At 38.5% G+C, this 18,718-nt stretch overlaps 1 protein-coding gene across 1 annotated transcript; it reads right to left on the minus strand.

Annotated features, from left to right (window-relative positions):
• Positions 1-674: 674 nt before the first annotated feature.
• klhl24b (kelch-like family member 24b) lies at positions 675-17,147 on the minus strand. The gene is made up of 7 exons (XM_082183352.1): positions 16,960-17,147; positions 14,940-15,918; positions 12,981-13,165; positions 11,303-11,421; positions 7,606-7,794; positions 3,546-3,734; positions 675-2,789 (listed from the first exon to the last, which is right to left on the minus strand). The coding sequence occupies exons 2-7, from the start codon at positions 15,857-15,859 to the stop codon at positions 2,589-2,591; spliced, it is 1,803 nt and encodes a 600-aa protein (XP_082039478.1). The 5' UTR covers positions 15,860-15,918; positions 16,960-17,147; the 3' UTR covers positions 675-2,588.
• Between the last annotated feature and the right edge of the window lie 1,571 nt (positions 17,148-18,718).

An 18,718-nucleotide genomic window follows, 5' to 3' on the forward strand; every position in this document is an offset into this window, starting at 1 on the left:
TCTTGCTGCAGGTCTTTTGCAGTCATTCAAGGGTTTTTCTGAACCTGCCTTCTCAGAAATCTTGTTGCAGCCGTCGATAGCTTCCTTTTTCTGCCCCGTCCAGGTAGTGTAACCACTGTTCCTTTAAATGTGAACTTGCAAACTATGCTTCCAAAGGTGTCTCTAAGAATATTTAGTGCCTTCGCTATCTTATTGTATGCTGTTCCTTGTTTGTGAACGGTGATGATATCTTAACTTTGTGGACAATTCTTTTGACTTAGCCATATTTCTAACATTCAGTCAAAGTAACACTCAACAAACCTAGCCAGTTTAGATATTTCATGTGTTCTAGCTCAAGAACACCTGGTGCAACTAATGATCAGTTGCATCAGTTGTGTGTGAAACATCTGTTTTACAGATTTGTGCTGGTGTGAGGGATTCTATTCAGGGGGTTGAATAATTTTGAGACTGCAGAAGTCATTCAAATTTGGGGAAACCACTTGAACGTTTGTTGTGTTGAGCCATTTCAATTACTTTTGTTTGATTTGTTCATTGCAAACAGCTGGAAGTCTGTACATTTTGCCAATAAACCTGATTTGCAATGGGGGTTGAATAATTTTGATTACAATGTTAGTAGTGTGAGATGGTGGTTTCATAGAAATTCAAGGTCCAATAAAGAAAAAACAAAACAAATATAGTTTACAAATCCATACTAAAAATTGCTTTATTAAGGAAAATGTATGCATATACACCACATTAAGCTCTTGTATATTTCAGTTACTTAGAACAAGAACATTTTAGCGACAGTTTTAAACATTTCTACAATATTGTGCTGGAATTTACAGAAAAAAACAATCACACATCTTTGGCGAGATGTCAAATGTGTATCATTCCACCACAAAGGCACAAAATTGTAATTTCTTTTAACACACTTATAAGTAATATCTTCTTAAATTGGCATTTTTTTCTGCAGAACCATTGCTGTAATCAGCGCTTAAGCCACATTCTTGCCATATTTTTTATTTTAATTTTTTTGACATACAAGTTTTTGGCATGCACATATAATTCAATACCCTATAGTGACTCATTCAAAAAGAAACATTTGTAAAATAATAATAATAATAATAATAAAAAACACTCATTGTGTCTATGGCTTTTAGCAACTGAAAGTTATCAGAAAAAGCAAGCCTATATAGCACTCACCAAAAGACACCAAACTCACATCAACTAGTCTATACATTTATTTACACAAAGTCGTAAAACTACACACCAAAAAAGGTTAAAGAAAGGCCACGTGTTGTCGCATTTGTGCGCAGGGTTTCATCTCTGTCTTTCAGTTGCATTGTAAAATTCCCAGAGTAAAATGAACAATGTGTTGTTCTGGTCTTGCAGCTGAAAAATCTAAACAATACTTCTAACCAAAAGCAGGCAACAAAGCTGACATCACTAGTCTTAGAATCCCTGGCACACAAACACACAATCTTTTGCTGCTACATCACTGAACTGCATGCACAAATACTGAGCTCAGATTACTGTAAGAACAAAAAAAGGAAGAGTTTTATAGGAGCTGAGAGTGTGAACTGGCCTTTTGGCCTGATGCATCAACATTGCAAACACTTACTGATACAGTAAACCTGAAGAAGGATCATATTTACATCCGGAACACTGAGAAATATTAAAACTTAAGTGCCTGGTTGGGGCTTTTGGACTTCGATCAAGAATAAATAACTTACAAAGTGAAAGCACATAATGATTCACTTATAAACAAGACATTCCTGATTGTATTCTACATTATATGCAAGAAATCATGTTTTCCCATATACTAAATGAAACAGAATAAACATAGGCTAATCGACTCACATTGTAATGCTTCATATGGCTGGCATTACTAGAAAAGTTTAGACAGAATATTTCTAAACATGTTTTTTTTTTTTTCAATAAATGTCATGATTGCCGCAATTTCTAGTACAAAATACAGAAAATAATTATAATCACTAGAAAACATGCATACATAAAGCAATATTAAAAGAAACCCTATACTTTTTGGTGCCTGATGGATTTTTGTTTACTATATACCCATTAGACATGGGAGCTTAACAAAAAGTGGTTCCTGCATATTCTGTGTCTCACAAACATCTGCCTGAATCTTTTCAAACACACTTATATATACACAAATCCATCACAACTGAACACTCTCTCGACCAGTCGCACATAAATCCCACCATTCACCCATTTTAAACAACCACTGACACCATACATTAAAATACAAAAGAAAATTCAATATTAATAATAATAAAGTGGAAAAAAATAGTAAAAAAAAAAAACTATAGAGTTTAACCCGAGGGGAAGACCCAGATCAATGAGAACGGGAGATCAGAGACTAGCTAGAATTCACAGCCGTGAATCAATTCAGTCAAACTGATTCCTGATGGTAGTATGTAAAACAGTTAGCGTTTTGTATTTGTCAGTTTAACGGACAGCTTTCAAAGCTTGTGAACTGAGGGGGGTTGGGACAAACCGTACTTCTCTACCTTACCTGTCGTAATGATCCGTTTTCTATAATAAAGCTCAGTTTATCTGCGTCCCTGTTGTGAGTGAGCTGTTTAGTATCATGACTGGTAGAACTTCTCATTGTAGCGGTGAATGGTGACGCAGCCGTGATAAGAAATGGGGCGGGGCATGGCGGCCACGCCCGTGATGATGCCTGTGGACGGGTCGTAGCACAGGATGGTGTCTGACGCCTCGCCGTTTTCACCACGGCCACCCAGGATATAGATCTTGCCGTTACATACCGACATACCGCAACTTTCCTGAAAAACATAAACATGCGGGTCTGTTTACACAATGTGTCAACTGAGTGCAACAGATGGGTTTCAATAGTGCATTTCAAGACAAGATCTAAGGTGGTTAAGGGACTCATATATACTTCTGTAGATGCTGTAAGTCAGTGTGATTTCGATATTTTTAAATTTACTGTTTTCCCGATGAATAACTACACTACTCACAATACTTAACAATTAGGAATGTTGCTGTTACTATCAAAAACGGGAATCAATGGTATTGTAAATGACTAAATCACGTCATTCTCCCTACACTCTAAAACAATTGATATATTTGTATATTATTTATATTTTGTAAATAATTGTTAAAATGTATGTGTATATAAGTTGTTATATATATATATATATATATATATATATATATATATATATAATGCTTATATAATGCTTTTATCCAAAGTGACAATAGAGAAACAAAAGCAATATATGTATATTTCACACACAAAAATAAAAAATGTATGTGGTATTTTAGTTTTCACTGTTATTTATGATTAATTATTAATTTATTACAAATTTCATTTGATACATCAATTGTTATTCTTTCTTTTTTTATGGCTTCAAATTATAGTTTGTAATGTTGTGATTCGTGTTGAAGCTGGTTTGTTTAGTTCAAGTCTTAGAACACTTTATTGAACTTTTTATTCTCTAACAGAGAAAAGAAAAACACTTCTAAAGCCAAGTCACTTTGCGCTCTGTAGCATTTCGTAACTTCACTGCAGTCAGTACCTGTTTGCTGAAAGTGTGGACCACATGCATCCAGTAATCTTCACTGGGGTCATAGCAGTAGATGGATTTGGTCAGGCCTCCAGCAACATAGATGAGATTGTTCAGTGATACGGCTGTGATGCAGCGCTTAGCGATGGGGATGTTGGCCCTTAGCAACCAGGAGTCGGACTCAGGGTCATAGCACTGAACCTGAGGGCAAACACACACAGTGATGTTACATTTTTTTATTCACTTAAGGAATGAACTATACAACTGGTAATTAACTATTCAACAGTCTTATTCAAGCCTGCCTCCTCAGGCTGCAAAACAGTCGCAACCGCAAACATACATCAATCCCCCTGCCATACTTGAAAGGAGGGTGTTGATAACAACTTCACAGATTTTTGTGATCTTAAAATTATGAAACCACCCTGGAGGGATACGAACTCACAAAAACAGTACTCCTTGATCTTGTGTCCTGATAAAAAGGAAACAATCGCGCACAGACACAATATCTCCTGAGAAAAGCCTGGGTGAATTTCTATCTCCCTCTCTGTGTGGAGTATGTAATAGTGGACGGGAAGGTATTATAGGGGCTTCACACATTTTAGAAATAGCAGACACTTGTGCAAGAGAATGCTCTGGGCACAAATGATCTGGAAGACTAATAGGATAGAAACATTTACATTTACATTTACATTTATTCATTTAGCTGACGCTTTTATCCAGAGCGACTTACAATTGCTATATATGTCAGAGGTCGCACGCCTCTGGAGCAACTAGGGGTTAAGTGTCTTGCTCAGGGACACATTGGTGTCTCACAGTGGATTCAAACCCGGGTCTCTCACACCAAAGGCATGTGTCTTATCCACTGCGCCACCACCACCAGAAACGGGACTATGACAACGATAGTAGTCAAATTAAACACACAACATGACATATAATGCTTTGCCCAATCAGAGTTGAGATATGCGCCAACATTAGTTATCATCAGAACTTCCTTTTAAGGAAGCAGGAAATTCTCCAACGTTATGCAATTCTCTGAGGACGTTTCCTTCAATATTCAAATCAACCATCAAAACAAATTTAAAAAACACAGCGTCAAGCTGTACAATTGTGGAATTGAGGGTCCAAAGAAGTTTTATTTGGGAATTAAAGGTCAGCTAGTTCAGAACTAATCATATGACCTGCACTGAATCGCAGTGAAATGCATTAAGGAAATCCAAGAAAATATCTGCGGCTGAGTGTTTCTCTCCAGAGAGACACCTGGAGAATGTATCAGAGAGGGCTGACAGATCCAGGTCAAATGGTCGTAACTGTTGATCTCCATTAGGGGGCAGCGGGCAACACATTCAATGCATCTTCCATCTATTGTTCAGCTAACGCAAAGTCAGGCCGTGATGAAGGACAAACTCTTTCTAACTACAGTGTAAGAGTAAACAAGCTGCCATCATGTAACAAAGGGGGAATCTAACAGCTGGTAAACTGGTAAAGGTTTAGGCGATTGATGCCATTTTGGTCACACACAATGTCGTAGTTACCATTGTAGGGGCTTTGTATACTTAAACATCCTGTCATTCGTGAGCAGAACGTATTTAAACGTAGAATGACCTCTGGTTCAACTCAATTATATATTGATAAGTTATTCAGCTTGAGTTTAAAGCAGTGTTGTTATTGTTAAACTAAACCCTAAAACTATTAGAAATCCTTTTTATTAATTGAAAAAAAGCTGAAATAAAATACAACAAAAAAAAATTGGATTAAATAAAAAAAAAAATTAACTAGATGTACCGCATCGCGGTACAAAATATGACCGCCGCTCAGGCCTGCACTGGCTTTCCACAAAAATAAATGACGTGGAGTAATTTGGCTGTATTGCGTGTTTATGTATATACCTAAAAAAAGTAATAGTATGTGCATGTCTGTCTGTGTGTGTGTGTGTGTGTGTGTATGTGTGTGTATGTGTGTGTGTTTGTGTATGTGTGTGTCTGTGTCTGTGTCTGTGTCTGTGTGTGTGTGTGTGTGTGTGTGTGTGTGTGTGTGTGTCTGTGCGTGTATGTATGTGTGCGTACATGTGTGCGCGTGTGTGTTTGTGTGAGTGTGTCTGTGCATGTGGATTTGTATGTGTGTGTATGGGTGTGTGTCTGTGCGTGTGGATGTCAGTGTGTGTGCATGCTTGCGTTTGTTTGTATTCCTGCATGTGTGTGTGTGACAGTATCATCCTAAACCAGCAACCCTTCGCTCAACAGCACCATCTACAGGCCGATGAGTGTACAGTCACTAAATGTGCACATAAATGAATTTATTTTATACCCCCCCATGGATGAAATTCTACAAAACTTAGCAGAGGATACCCCCAGAGGATGTCAAGTTAATCATACACATGAAATATGGTGCAGTTCTGAACATCTCCACTGAAGATAGGGGCGATTAAAGCAGAATAATATTGCATTTTCATTTTTTATGGGAGGGGCGCAAATCACAAATGAGTGATTATGGGCTAGGTTGATGTGGGCCCTTAAGAGCAACATACCATAAAAATGTCTTCATCCTCGGTGCCACGGTTCAGGTAGTTATTTAGGAAAAACTGCATTTTTGGGGGTTTGGGGGGGCCCAGCGCGGGGGGGGGAGTGGCCCCCGGGGACCAAACGAAATTTTTCCTTAGAAGTCTAGTGGGGCTACATGCCCACCAAATTTCATGTTCCTCGGTGTTTCGGTGTCCCTGGTATGGTTGACGAAAAATTTACGGGGGCCCCAGCGCGGGGGGGGAAGTGGCCCCCGGGGACCAAATGAAATTTTTCCGTAAAAGTCTAGTAGACCAACATACCACAAAAATGTCTTCATCCTCGGTGCCACGGTTCAGGTAGTTATTTAGGAAAAACTGCATTTTTGGGGGTTTGGGGGGGCCCAGCGCGGGGGGGGAGTGGCCCCCGAGGACCAAACGAAATTTTTCCTTAGAAGTCTAGTGGGGCTACATGCCCACCAAATTTCATGTTCCCCGGTGTTTCGGTGTCCCTGGTATCGTTGACGAAAAATTTAAGGGGGCCCCAGCGCGGAGGGGGAAGTGGCCCCCGCGGACCAAACGAAATTTTTCCGTAAAAGTCTAGTAGACCAACATACCATAAAAATGTCGTCATCCTCGGTGCCACGGTTCAGGTAGTTATTTAGGAAAAACTGCATTTTTGGGGGTTTGGGGGGGCCCAGCGCGGGGGGGGAGTGGCCCCCGGGGACCAAACGAAATTTTTCCTTAGAAGTCTAGTGGGGCTACATGCCCACCAAATTTCATGTTCCCCGGTGCTTCGGTGTCCCTGGTATCGTTGACGAAAAATTCAGTAAGGTGACGAAAAAAAAAAAAAAAAAAAACTTTGACAATCCCTATATGACCGCTTTCGCTAGCTACGCTAGCGGCGGTCATAATAAAAGTTGAAGTTAAAGTTTTAAAATGACAAAAGCACATAACAAAATTTAATAATAATAATAAATAATAAAACAAACTAAAATACTAAAATAAAACGGAAAATATAAAAATAAAAGCTATATGACAAACCTGTATGTCTTTTCTTTTTCCAGTGGAACACCAAATAAGATAAGCAACTTAATTAAGAATGTTGTTTTTGTCCATTCAATAAAATTTGTACAAAAGAAAGTCTCAAAATATCCAGTCATTTTGGTTTTGAATGACACGAGTACAACTAAATTATGACATCATTTCCATTTTTGTGCGAACTGTCCCTTTAACTGTCCCAAGTGATAACTAACAGACTTCAATGAGACATGAATTATAAGGATTTACTATAGTAACAGCACTGGAATACAAATAAAGACATCGCCCATTTCTCAAGTAAAACTATATAATCAAGATCTGTTTTATTTACAGCGGCTGGGTTTATGGTCCACTGCACTGTTCAGAGAAATGCCAACATCACTACACTGGAAAATAAAGCATGTCACACCCGTGCGTGACCCAAAAATAAATGTCATGTTTACATGCAGTAAATACACAATGACATGCAGAGATAACAACAGGGTGGTTTCAAAGACTCCTACTCCTCAAAAACATGCGTCAGACTCTTCAACAAACCTTATCTGAGCATGTGTTGTCATCGGGTCCTCCTCCAATCACAAACAGTTTATTGACACAGCTGATGACGGCTGGCGAGCTGACAGCCTCCTTCATGGGTGCCACTTCTGTCCAGCGGTTTGAGAAAGAGTCGTAGCATTCGACGCTGCTGAGACGTGACTGTCCGTCATATCCACCAACGGCATACACCTGTAGAACAAAACACAACGAGATGTTACATTTAAGTGATGACTCTGTACACAATACACCATTATAGTGTTGCGTAATGTAGGTAAGCTCAAACTGTTTTTGTCTGTTTTGAAATGTACACATGACGTTTCCGTGGATGAAACAATCTGGAGGTGAGCCAAAGCGTGTGGATCTTGCCAAACAAGAACTACTGTTTACCCTTTTATTTCATGATTCTCAAATTGATTTAGTGACAAAAGGATCGTTACAGACACACGCACAAGCCTCGAGGCTACCACTGCATTAGCAACATGACAAATCTGATTATACCTGCGTTTTATTGCACAAGTGGACTGAACAAACCTGGTCCAGAAACAATGATGACAAATATCCATTTTGTGGAAATTTAACTGAGTTCACATTAAAAATAGTCATGAGGTGAACATATCACTTCTGACTGTGCCAGCGGTTAGAATCTCGTGGTTTACTCTTGAGTAGCCAGAGGCAGGTTTACTTTAAGTAACTTTTCCTAGCAGGGTCAATGACAAATATGGATGTCAGAGATGAAGATAAGACAGTCTTTAAAAACACAAATGTAAAAGTTCTGAATGTCAATTTCCTTGACTACTTCCAAGATTTCCAGTGCATCCTATGTATGCCTACTTTCTAGTAGGTGAAAAGCAGTACAAGAAATGAGTAGTACGTCTGAATTCATAGTATTTGTAAATCAGTGGAAAATACCCAGATGACCTACTTCTTCAGCCGAGATCCTTAAGTGCGCATCCAAAGGACGCTTTACTGTCCCATGAGGCCACAGGAAAGAAGTCGTGAATGACAGTGAAGCGAAACAACTGAATCACGTGTAGTTTTAGTGCATCCGAATTTCATTCAAACTAAACATTCATACCATACAGAACATACTTTTAAATGGTCGTGAAGTTTTTTCGCCATTAGACAGTATGCGATTTTGAATGAAACTACAGTTTTGACGATACAGTGATTGTAAGTTAAAATAAAGTCTTTGTTCATTATAAAAAATAAAAATAAAAGGAATTCAAATATTTAAGGTAAAAGGCATTTTTCTTTTAAATAAATATACTGAATGAATTATTAATTGAATATTTATGGGGTTATACCCTTTGACATTTAAAAACTTAAACTAACCTTTCCATTAGTATTTAAATATATTTATATATGTTTTTTTCCTTCCAAGATTTTCAGCCACAAAAATCAGCTCATTACAAAAACCTGAAAATGCAAGAAACCCTTTACACTTCAGGGTTTCTCTTGTTTTGATGTCAAAACATAAACAGACATGCCCTTATCGAATAAGTCGGCAGAAACACTAAAGGTGTTACATGCAAATTAGGGGTAACGGGTGGAAATTGATGTGTGCAAATCAGGTTCAACTTAAATAATTTAAGACTGTTAAAAACCACCGTATTTGTATAACCTGGTAATTAATCACAATTGATGTAAGACTTATTGACAGCATCAAACAAATGCAATCAAAACATCTCCGCTGCAAAAACATGACCTCTCTGAGTGCAAATCGTTGACAGTTCTGTGTTGTAACGCAGCACTCAATCACTCTTGTTTGTGTAAGTCCTTGAAGAGATTGAGGAATTTCTCGCTCACTCTCAAATGAAGACACGTGGAACGCAAAACCCCTGAAGAGTTTGTCTCCTTCTCCCGTCTCGTGGCTCAATACTGTTAAAAAGAAGAAGGTAAACATGTTTCCCTTAATGGAACAACCATGAAAACCGGTTGAACCAGTGTTGGCGCACGAACGTGGTCGAACAAAGAGGGGCAACTTACGAAAAACAAAGCAATGTGCTTTCTGATGAGCTCTTTATTCAGAATCGGATATTATTGAGACGGTCCTATCATCCCTGGGACTGATAAGATGTATATCAACAAACAGCTATAAGGAATTATAAAATGTCTTCAGAGGAATTAGATTTCCTGTTCAGTGTGTGCGTAAGTAAAAGGCTAATATATGCTGAGAATGCGAGTCATTCTTTCTCATTTAAATGTTAATCATAATTTTATATCACACACTTGCATACACAATAATCACAAACAGTATATCTAACCAGTGTCAGCATGGCTCACATCAGATTACTGCAGCTTAACCCTGTAGTCATGCATTTCATTTTTCAAGCCTCAGTGTTGTGACTTCAGTTGATTAGATTCTATCTGTCAGTCATGAATCTTTCACAACCAATAAATCCAACTGCAGTCAAACAATCCATATGTCTGAAGGAGTTGCTGCTCAAAAACAAACCCAAATGATCTTTTGGGGTCAAATGAGTTTTGAGTCCAAAACTAGCATGGGCCTGAAACACAAAGAGTTGGAGAGACTATAGCAGACACCCAGAGACAGGAAGCTGGGGGGAAATATCTGAACAAGCCACAATACAAAGCATCAAAACAAAAAAAGCAAGAGAAAAAGGCGTTCATGCAGACAGCTGGCTATAACTTGCAGTGCATGTTAATTAGTGATTGCACAAGTAGCTTTTGTTGGCTTAGTTCATTCGATAACAACAAGACACTTTTGAGCCGGTTCCTCACCGATTACATAAAATGAATCAGATCTTTCGCAAACAGGACAGAACAAAACTATTTAACCCCCTGCCAAAGTAAATCAGATTTCTGGAGCTGATTACATTCGTTAATAAATGTTGAAAACAGCCTCATGAGTGATGCAATATCAAGTGACGTATACAGATCCAAACTCTTTTGACAGCGCCCTTATTTAATGATTCATATAACTGATCAGTTCACATTCAGTTACTGATTATTAAAAAAAAATGCAGTGTAAGCAAACCAGTTCTATGGGAGAAGTTAAAAATTAATTAAGTCATTGTTTAATGAAAACAAGTTACAAGCAGGAAAAGGACATATTGAGGCTTTGAAAGTGGAACTGACTACAAGACAAAGAGCAGTAAATGACAAGCAGGCAATCAATTATAAGGGTGGGAACATGTTTGGAAACTAAATATGGATAAAGAAGATACCCCAGCACCCATTTCTATATGTGGGAAATATTCATCATGGTTAGAGGTATGTAAACCACAGGCCATCATCAAAATAGGAAATCAATGTCTTCTTCCTGTGGCATGACTAGAGCCAAGACTTTATTAATGGGACTCATTGAAAAGGCAGCAAAAGCCAACAAAATGCCCTTAAAAGTTAAACATGTATTGGTTTATTATTGGTTTCTAAATGTCTCTTGAATGGCTTGATGGTGTCATGCTCTCAGCAGCCAATAATTCACAAAACACAACACATTGTGGTTAGCACAAACAATGTTTATCCTTGCTACAAGTCAACTGATAATAAATCTAGTCTTGTTCAAGTTTATCCACTTTTGAGTACTTGTATATTTTTGTTCATAGTTGAGGGCATGTGAAGCAACCTTTCCATGTTATCTACCAGAAGAGTGTTCCCCACATCACATGTTTCCAGTTAGGGGCATCTAGCGGGCTATTGGTTATAGTATGAGTGTGGAAGTCGTTCAACTCACCTTTCCTAACAAAACAGCCATTTTGTGTCTCCAGCGACCCTTGTTTAAGGAGGCAACCCTGATCCAGATGTTGAGCTGGGAGTTGTACATCCAGACATCCCTGCTGTTGATTCTACCCCCTGAAATTGCAGCACCAATTGGTCACCACCATTCTTGCATGTGCCGTCACACACTGATTATAATCCTTTCAACAATGTGAAAAAGTAAATAACCCATGACACACTTTGTGAATGTTACTTGTTTCTTATCTAATCTCATTATAAACACATTATGTAAATAATAAAAAACACAATTGAAAATGTCCCAGTTCTGAGATAATTCCGGTGAAGCAACATAATTAGACCAGATGAGTCATATATTTATGAAAACAAATTTGCAATGCAATGAATCAACTGCAATTCATTATTTGCATATACACAACCAGTCACAAGTTTGTGACTGAATTTATGTTTCTCATCATCTTAAAATCCTTTAATACTTAAAGCTTGAAATGGGTTTTGTATAAAATAAATGCATCTCTTACACCAGATAGTGAAGAAAAAAAAACCACCAACAAGCATCCGGTATGCTACTGTTTAAAAAGCATCTTAGGATGCACCTCATGAAGTTGGTTGAGAAACTGGCCAGGGCTGTGTTTCGCAAAATCATAGTAAGTAGATCGTAGAAAAGCTTGCCTGGCCCTGGCTTACTAAACAAACTTCAAAAGAGGAGTAGAACAAAATGTTTGGGGATGGATTGAACTTAAAAGGAGTTTGAAACGAGAGAGAGAGAGAGAGAGAGAGAGAGAGAGAGAGAGAGAGAGAGAGAGAGAGAGAGAGAGAGAGAGAGAGAGAGAGAGGCGTTAACTAGCAGATCTGTTCTCTTGGAAACACGTGAGCGCTTGGCACATGCAGAATGTAAACTGATCGCTCAGGATTCTAGCCTCCTCACTCACCCTTCACTCTCTCTCTCTCTAACACTATTTTCTCATGAGATAGCTGATCTCTTTTAATCATGTCTCACAGTCTTTTTTTGCTGAACCTGCTCGCTGTTCAAAGTGAGCTGCTCTGTAATGCGTGGCGCCCTGCTGTGTCTGACAAACCCCTGCAGACTAAACCATCAAACTGACAATAATTGAGAAATTAAGACAGAGGATACGGACAATTGACAGATGGAGGGCGTATAAAAACAACCCTTAGAAATAAAGACCACAATACAGCAATTAAATATTTCTAAATAATGTTTTCATTTTACAGTTAGTAATCCATATATTAAAGACCTCACAAAATCAAAAATCAAGTTGTGTGAGTTGTTGTCCATGTCTGTTACTGTAGCTTTAATGTCATTTAAATGCTAATACACCACTAAAAACTGACAAAATTAGCAGATATATGCATTCAAAATTTATAGTTTTTCTATGTTAGACCAAAAATATTAATAACTCATCTTGCACTTACAAGATTTACTTATTTAAAATTTAGAAAACATTTTATCCAACCAAATGATAGAATGAGAATGTCCCTCTTCATAATGCTAGCATTAGCAATCTTCCTGGATGTGATGTAAACAAAAGGCTACTGGCAATTGAAAAAGGAACAAGGCCTTTGATAGACCTGAAGAAAACCAAGTCAAGTCTAACAACAATTGCCAACAAAACAATTTAGAGCTCAAGAATGTTATTACAAATATACGAGATTACCTGAGACCAGAATGTCGTTCCTGAGGGCACACACAGCATACTCTGACTTGGTGAATTCTGGGAGTTTGGCTAAGGATTTCCATTCCCCAGTTACAGGATCATAGCACTCAGTGTACGGCAGGTTGAAACCTCCCATTCTCTCACATCCTCCGACTACCACAATGACCTCAGAGAATCCTGTAGACCTGCAGGGACATGACAGGATGTCAAACTTGGACACATGGACAAATGTATATCATTTAGTCCTGGTAACATTAAAGAGAATAGAAAGTGTTCACATCGCAAGCACATATTTTGTCATACTATTTATTAGTACTGCACAACCCATTGTTTACATTTTGTTTTCTTGTCATTTTCAGTCTATTTGTTCACTGAATGACACTGAAATGAGAAAAGTACAGAACCGTTTCTAAGAATAGCAGAAAAAAAAAAAAAAAATCACTGTCTACTAGTGCCCAGAGCACATGCATGCTCTGTTCAAAGAACCAATCGGAAGGCAAACACATTCTGGAATCCAGAACCAACTTCCCCCATTTTTCCCCTGAAATCCTCTGCCTAGAAGACTGTGCTCTCTGTGTAAATGATCATGGGGTTGGAGAAAGCTCAAGCGAAGATGCTAAAGTTAGAGTTGAACTTTGAATACCCTCTCTGGGGGAAAGAGCTTAGAACGAATAGAGCAAGTCGCCCAGTCAATTCATGCAAACATGGAAAAATCTGATCAGTCTTTCATGCGTGATGTAATTACTGTAAATGTGCCGCACCCACATAATTCCTTGAGAATAATTGGTGATGGTCAGCTAGCTAGGCTATCTCATAATTCAAATTTAAGAACTATCGGAAATCTGCCTGGAAACAGAAGGTGGAACTACAACTTTCTGCCAACTGTAAGCCGACACCCGTCTGAAAACTCTAACACAGTACGCTATAACTTTTTTCATCAAACCGAGGAATAACAAAGGTACATGGAGTTAAAAAAACAAAGCACCCTTGCATTGTCTTGCATGGACGTTTAGCACACTTTTGTCAGTTTAAGCTGTTTGCGTGAGACTTGGGCTTCATTTATCCTAATGACTGTGCTACACCGTTCTTCAAGCAGTTAAATGAGACTGTTAATAAATAAGCCCTGTAACTTTGGTGGTTCCTCCAGCGAATCACGTTCAGGCAGATTCCAGGTCACTATACATTTGGCTCTGAGAAAAACAGAACTGTGCATTCCCCCTCCCCCTGCTCTCTCACCCCATGCTCCTCCAGACATAACAAAAACAGAGCGCACACTGCAAGCAGGATCAGGTCAACAGGAACATGTTTTGAAACTCAGGTGTTAGTGTGTTATGAAGCTTGTGAAGGAAGAATGTGTACGGGCAAGCCCTGCTGAGAGTTTTTTTTTGCTTGCGCTGCAATGCAGTAGGCCTGAAGGGGCCGTCTCTTCTTGCTCCATCTCACGTGCTTACAATGTGGCTCGGGTTGTTCCATATCCATAAATTAGAGCATTGGGTTTCCAATGATCTATTATGGAGTGCGAAGCTATAAAAAACAAGCCTTCAAGTTACTTGTTGAATCATGCCTTCGTGTTTCGAGGATGACTGAATCTATAATGTAGCCTTCCTGAAAAGGGTTCCAGAAGTCTCTGGGATCTTTAAGGACATAGCAGAACGTGTTTTACTTTTAACCAAGCTAGACAACTACAAATAACTAGTAAACTCCCATTTGCTTGATGTTTCTGGGGAGCCAATAATTTGAAGTCAAGTCATAGTAAACAAACTCTTTGATAGTGACTTGAGTGAACTAGACAAACAGTTCAAGCGAGGTATAAAATACTCTTCTCTCTCCTGCAATCAGTGGTCCATTTTACACAGTTTAAACTGCTTGGTGCATTTAGTGTGTAAAGACTGAGACTTTGATTAATATGGTGCTTGAATAGGAGTACATTATTAGCACAAGAAATGTTGCTAGAAATACCTGCGAGGACGAGTTCTAGGCGACATCATTTCGTTGCCCAACACATGATAGCGTCTGGCTTCGTGCAGAAGCTGATAGCACTCCGGGGCATTTTGGATCAATTGGTCACCTTCTACCGTCTGTACGAAATAATTCGGATGCAGCAGGGGCAGGCGGACGTGGTTGAGAAGGTCTTTGAGCACGATTCTGCGGTGGTCCACATCGTAGTACACCCAACGAACCACTGCTTCAAACACCGTCTCCTCCTTTCCAATGACTAGCTCGTCACTAGCGATGTACTCCTCCAGTTCTTCCTTACGTAAGTCCAAGAATTCTTCATGTTGGGCCACGTCGGCAAATCTCTGCAGCGCGTAAGAACGGCAGCGGCTGGCCAGTTGCTTGAGGGAGTGCGCGTCGGCAAAACGCTGGATGCCCAGGCAGTTGCAGGGGTCAAGTTGGTCCTCCAAGAACTTGGCACAGGCATCACGGAGAGTGCTGATCTGGAAGAGGCAGGAGGTCTCAAAGAGGAATTGCACATTGTCTGTGGTGATGCGGGCACGTCCAGTGTAGACGTACTGTAGGAAGGTGTCCATGGCTTCGACACGGATGCCGTTGATCTCCACCAACATCTCACGGCTCTCACGGAGGTCGTTGCAGAACATTGCACGGAAATAGCTGCTGCAAGCTGACAACACGGCGCGGTGGCATGGGAACTCACGACCCTCCACACTGATCACCACGTCCGTGAACAGTCGGCCATCACGGAACTCATTAAACATCTGCAGAATGCTCTCGGAGTGGCACGGGCCAGAGGTGAAATCGAACACATCATGATTACCGACGGACTTGTTGTCCATTTCCAGAACCTTTCTCTTAACTGCTGGAGACTCACGGACTCCAGAGTCCTCCCGGTTCAGTCTTCTGCCCAGAATAAGTACCATTGCTATTAGACCAGTGAGGCCAAAGGCCCTGTAGACAATAGAAGAAAATGATGCCTCAGCTGAAATGAAAAAGAGAAATATTATTTTAATCAGGAAATCCATTAACTTGTTATAAGCATATAGAAATTACAATGAGACACATTTCTGAGTCATTGCTTTTGTAACCCAATATAAAAATATGCTGTATTAACTGAAAATAAGCTTAACACTATAACCTATACAGCTTTTCAGGCTCAATGTACAAAAGCTAAAGGAGCAGCTGATCAACCATGCAGTAACATACACAAAGTGTTGCCATGTTGCTGGTAAATGTTATGTGACAAACATATGACAGACATTAAGAATTAAACCTTTTTTAATAACAGTTAAATGACATTTGAACTTTTTATATCAGAAAAGTACAAATCTATGCCTAATTTACAAAAATGACATTGTCATGACAACCTTTTGTTTGTCTCACAATGGCCTCTCATTGCCCCAGGTGAATTCACCTTACACAACAGAATGCTGCTCTTCTGGTACTGCAGCCGCCTAGCGGTCACTTCCGTATTCAACCAGAGGATCAAAACAAAGAACTTGGGGAACGTCAACAAAATATACTTCAGAAATTGACCTGCCACCACGTGTTGACTGACAAAATTAATCATTCCAATTTGTGATTAAATTCAATCGTAATGAAATTAAATTATTAAGTTAAATTACATCAACTTATATGCTTTTAAAAACATATTTATAGCAGGCTGTACACTTAGTAAAATTCCATAAATCTTGTGTCGCAGTTATGCCTTTTTTTCTCTCAACACAGTTAAAAATAGATAACCTACCGCGGTATGAAGAATTTTAGATAAAAATAGACAAATAGTATTTTTTCTTTTTTTCTTCTTTTTTTGCATTGGTTACGTGGGACTTTAGGCTATATAAATACATGCATTACGAATACATACATTTTACAATTAATATGTTTATATGTTAATATAAGTTTCATACCTATATAATTAAAATTATCATAGATACAAAACTGTTACATAATAGAATAGAACAGAACAGAATAGAATATAATCAACTTTAGGCCTATAATATTATAACAAGCATAAACTCACCAGTTTAAAAAGTGAAGACTTTGTTGTGGAAGTCTCTTAAGTAGCCTACTTAAAGTCAGAAAATCAGTAAATGAAAACTCTGCTCGTCTACCCCTCGGCGGTCATCTCTGTTCCAGCAATGAACCCAAAAGAACGTCTGAGGAAAAAAACGGTCCGCTGGGTGCTTTATTGCCATCATCACATCCGAAAAACACGAGCGGCAATCAGCTGATGACGCAGGGAGTTCTGGGAAATGTAGTCTTCATGTAGGCTGACAGAATGACGGCAGAAGCGCAAGTGACTACAAGTACCAGAGTGCTCAAAACGCCACATGGCCACAGATTGTTTGTAAACGTTTCAACAGTCATAAGAGTGGCGGAGGTGAATCTCATGTTGGAAAGATATTCAACTCTTTTTTCCTCTTAAGAGTTTGAAAGAAGGTTATAAAATACATTCATGTGCAAAAAAAGTAACACATTTTAGAAAACAATCATAAACAACACGGACACATGACTTCTAATTGACGTCTTTTTGTTTTTGTACTGCGCTGATAATATTTTCTATCTATAACGACCGTAATCACAAGAGTATTTTTACATTTTCACTAAGACATTGCTTAGTATGCTTATTTAACCGTCTGAACTGAGATGAAAGAACACGGTAGCAGATTTCAGTGTTTCCTACATTTTAAAAACATTTTTACTTGTATCATTTAGCCTACTAACTTATATGTGAAACCAAGACACGTATGTTTAATTTGGGGAGCGTTGTACATTAACAATGTTTCTCTCTTTCCTTCCCATTGTATTGTATGAGGTTCAAGAATCAAGACAAAGATTTCCTTCTCTCGCAATCCTTTCAACACCAAAAGGCACAATTTAAACAAGTGACGTCTGGATCATTTGGAAAGCAGGTGAGGCGGTTTAACTTCCTCTCTTCTTCTGAATGCCTGGAGGCTAAACGGTTTTAGGCCTAATAATAGACTAAAAGGCCATGCATATCTATTTCTATACATAGTCATCACTTCCTCTGAGTGCCGAACGCTAAACGTAAACATAGGCTACTGAATCATGACATGTTCAGGAAACTGAACTTAAATTATATATATATATATATATAGCCTATATTACTGCTTCTTATCCATTCAATTCAGGAAATTAGACTTTCAAATGAAATATTATTTATTTCAGTCATTAAAAGACCAAAGAGGAAAAAAAAAAATGTCTTAGCCTTTCTTTCTAAGATTTTTAAAAAGCTTTTACAGAATAGGTCATATTTCAAATGTATAAACATGTATATGCATAAATGAGGCAGTAAGCATAAGGTATCAGAAAGCTACAGGTTCAAATGAGTCTGACTCAGAACTACTGTAGAATAATTCATCCTGTGTTCTTCACACACCAACAACACTTTTCCCACACACTTTTATTTGCATTGGGTAAAAAAAAATGCACCCATTTAGGACTAAACCGTTTTGCTTCAATACTAAATTTGGACTGTGAAGTTCTCTTAGATAAACAAAATATATCCAAGTAAAGTCTACTTTAGTTTGCAATGGAAACTTGTTTCCGCCATGGTATAAAAAAGGTAATTGCGACTTTTTATCTCACAATTCAGACTTTGTATCTCACAATTCAGACTTTTTTTCTCACAATTCAGACTTTTTTTATGTCACATTTCAGACTTTATAACTTCTGAGAAAAGTCATATAGCCTACTTATAAACTCGCAAGTGAAAAAAGTCAGAATTGCGAGTTTGTATCAGAACTCTAAACTTTTTT

Source organism: Leuciscus leuciscus (genome assembly GCF_965113295.1).
Source record: "Leuciscus leuciscus genome assembly, chromosome: 11".
In the NCBI taxonomy this organism is placed as follows: Eukaryota; Metazoa; Chordata; class Actinopteri; order Cypriniformes; family Leuciscidae; genus Leuciscus; species Leuciscus leuciscus.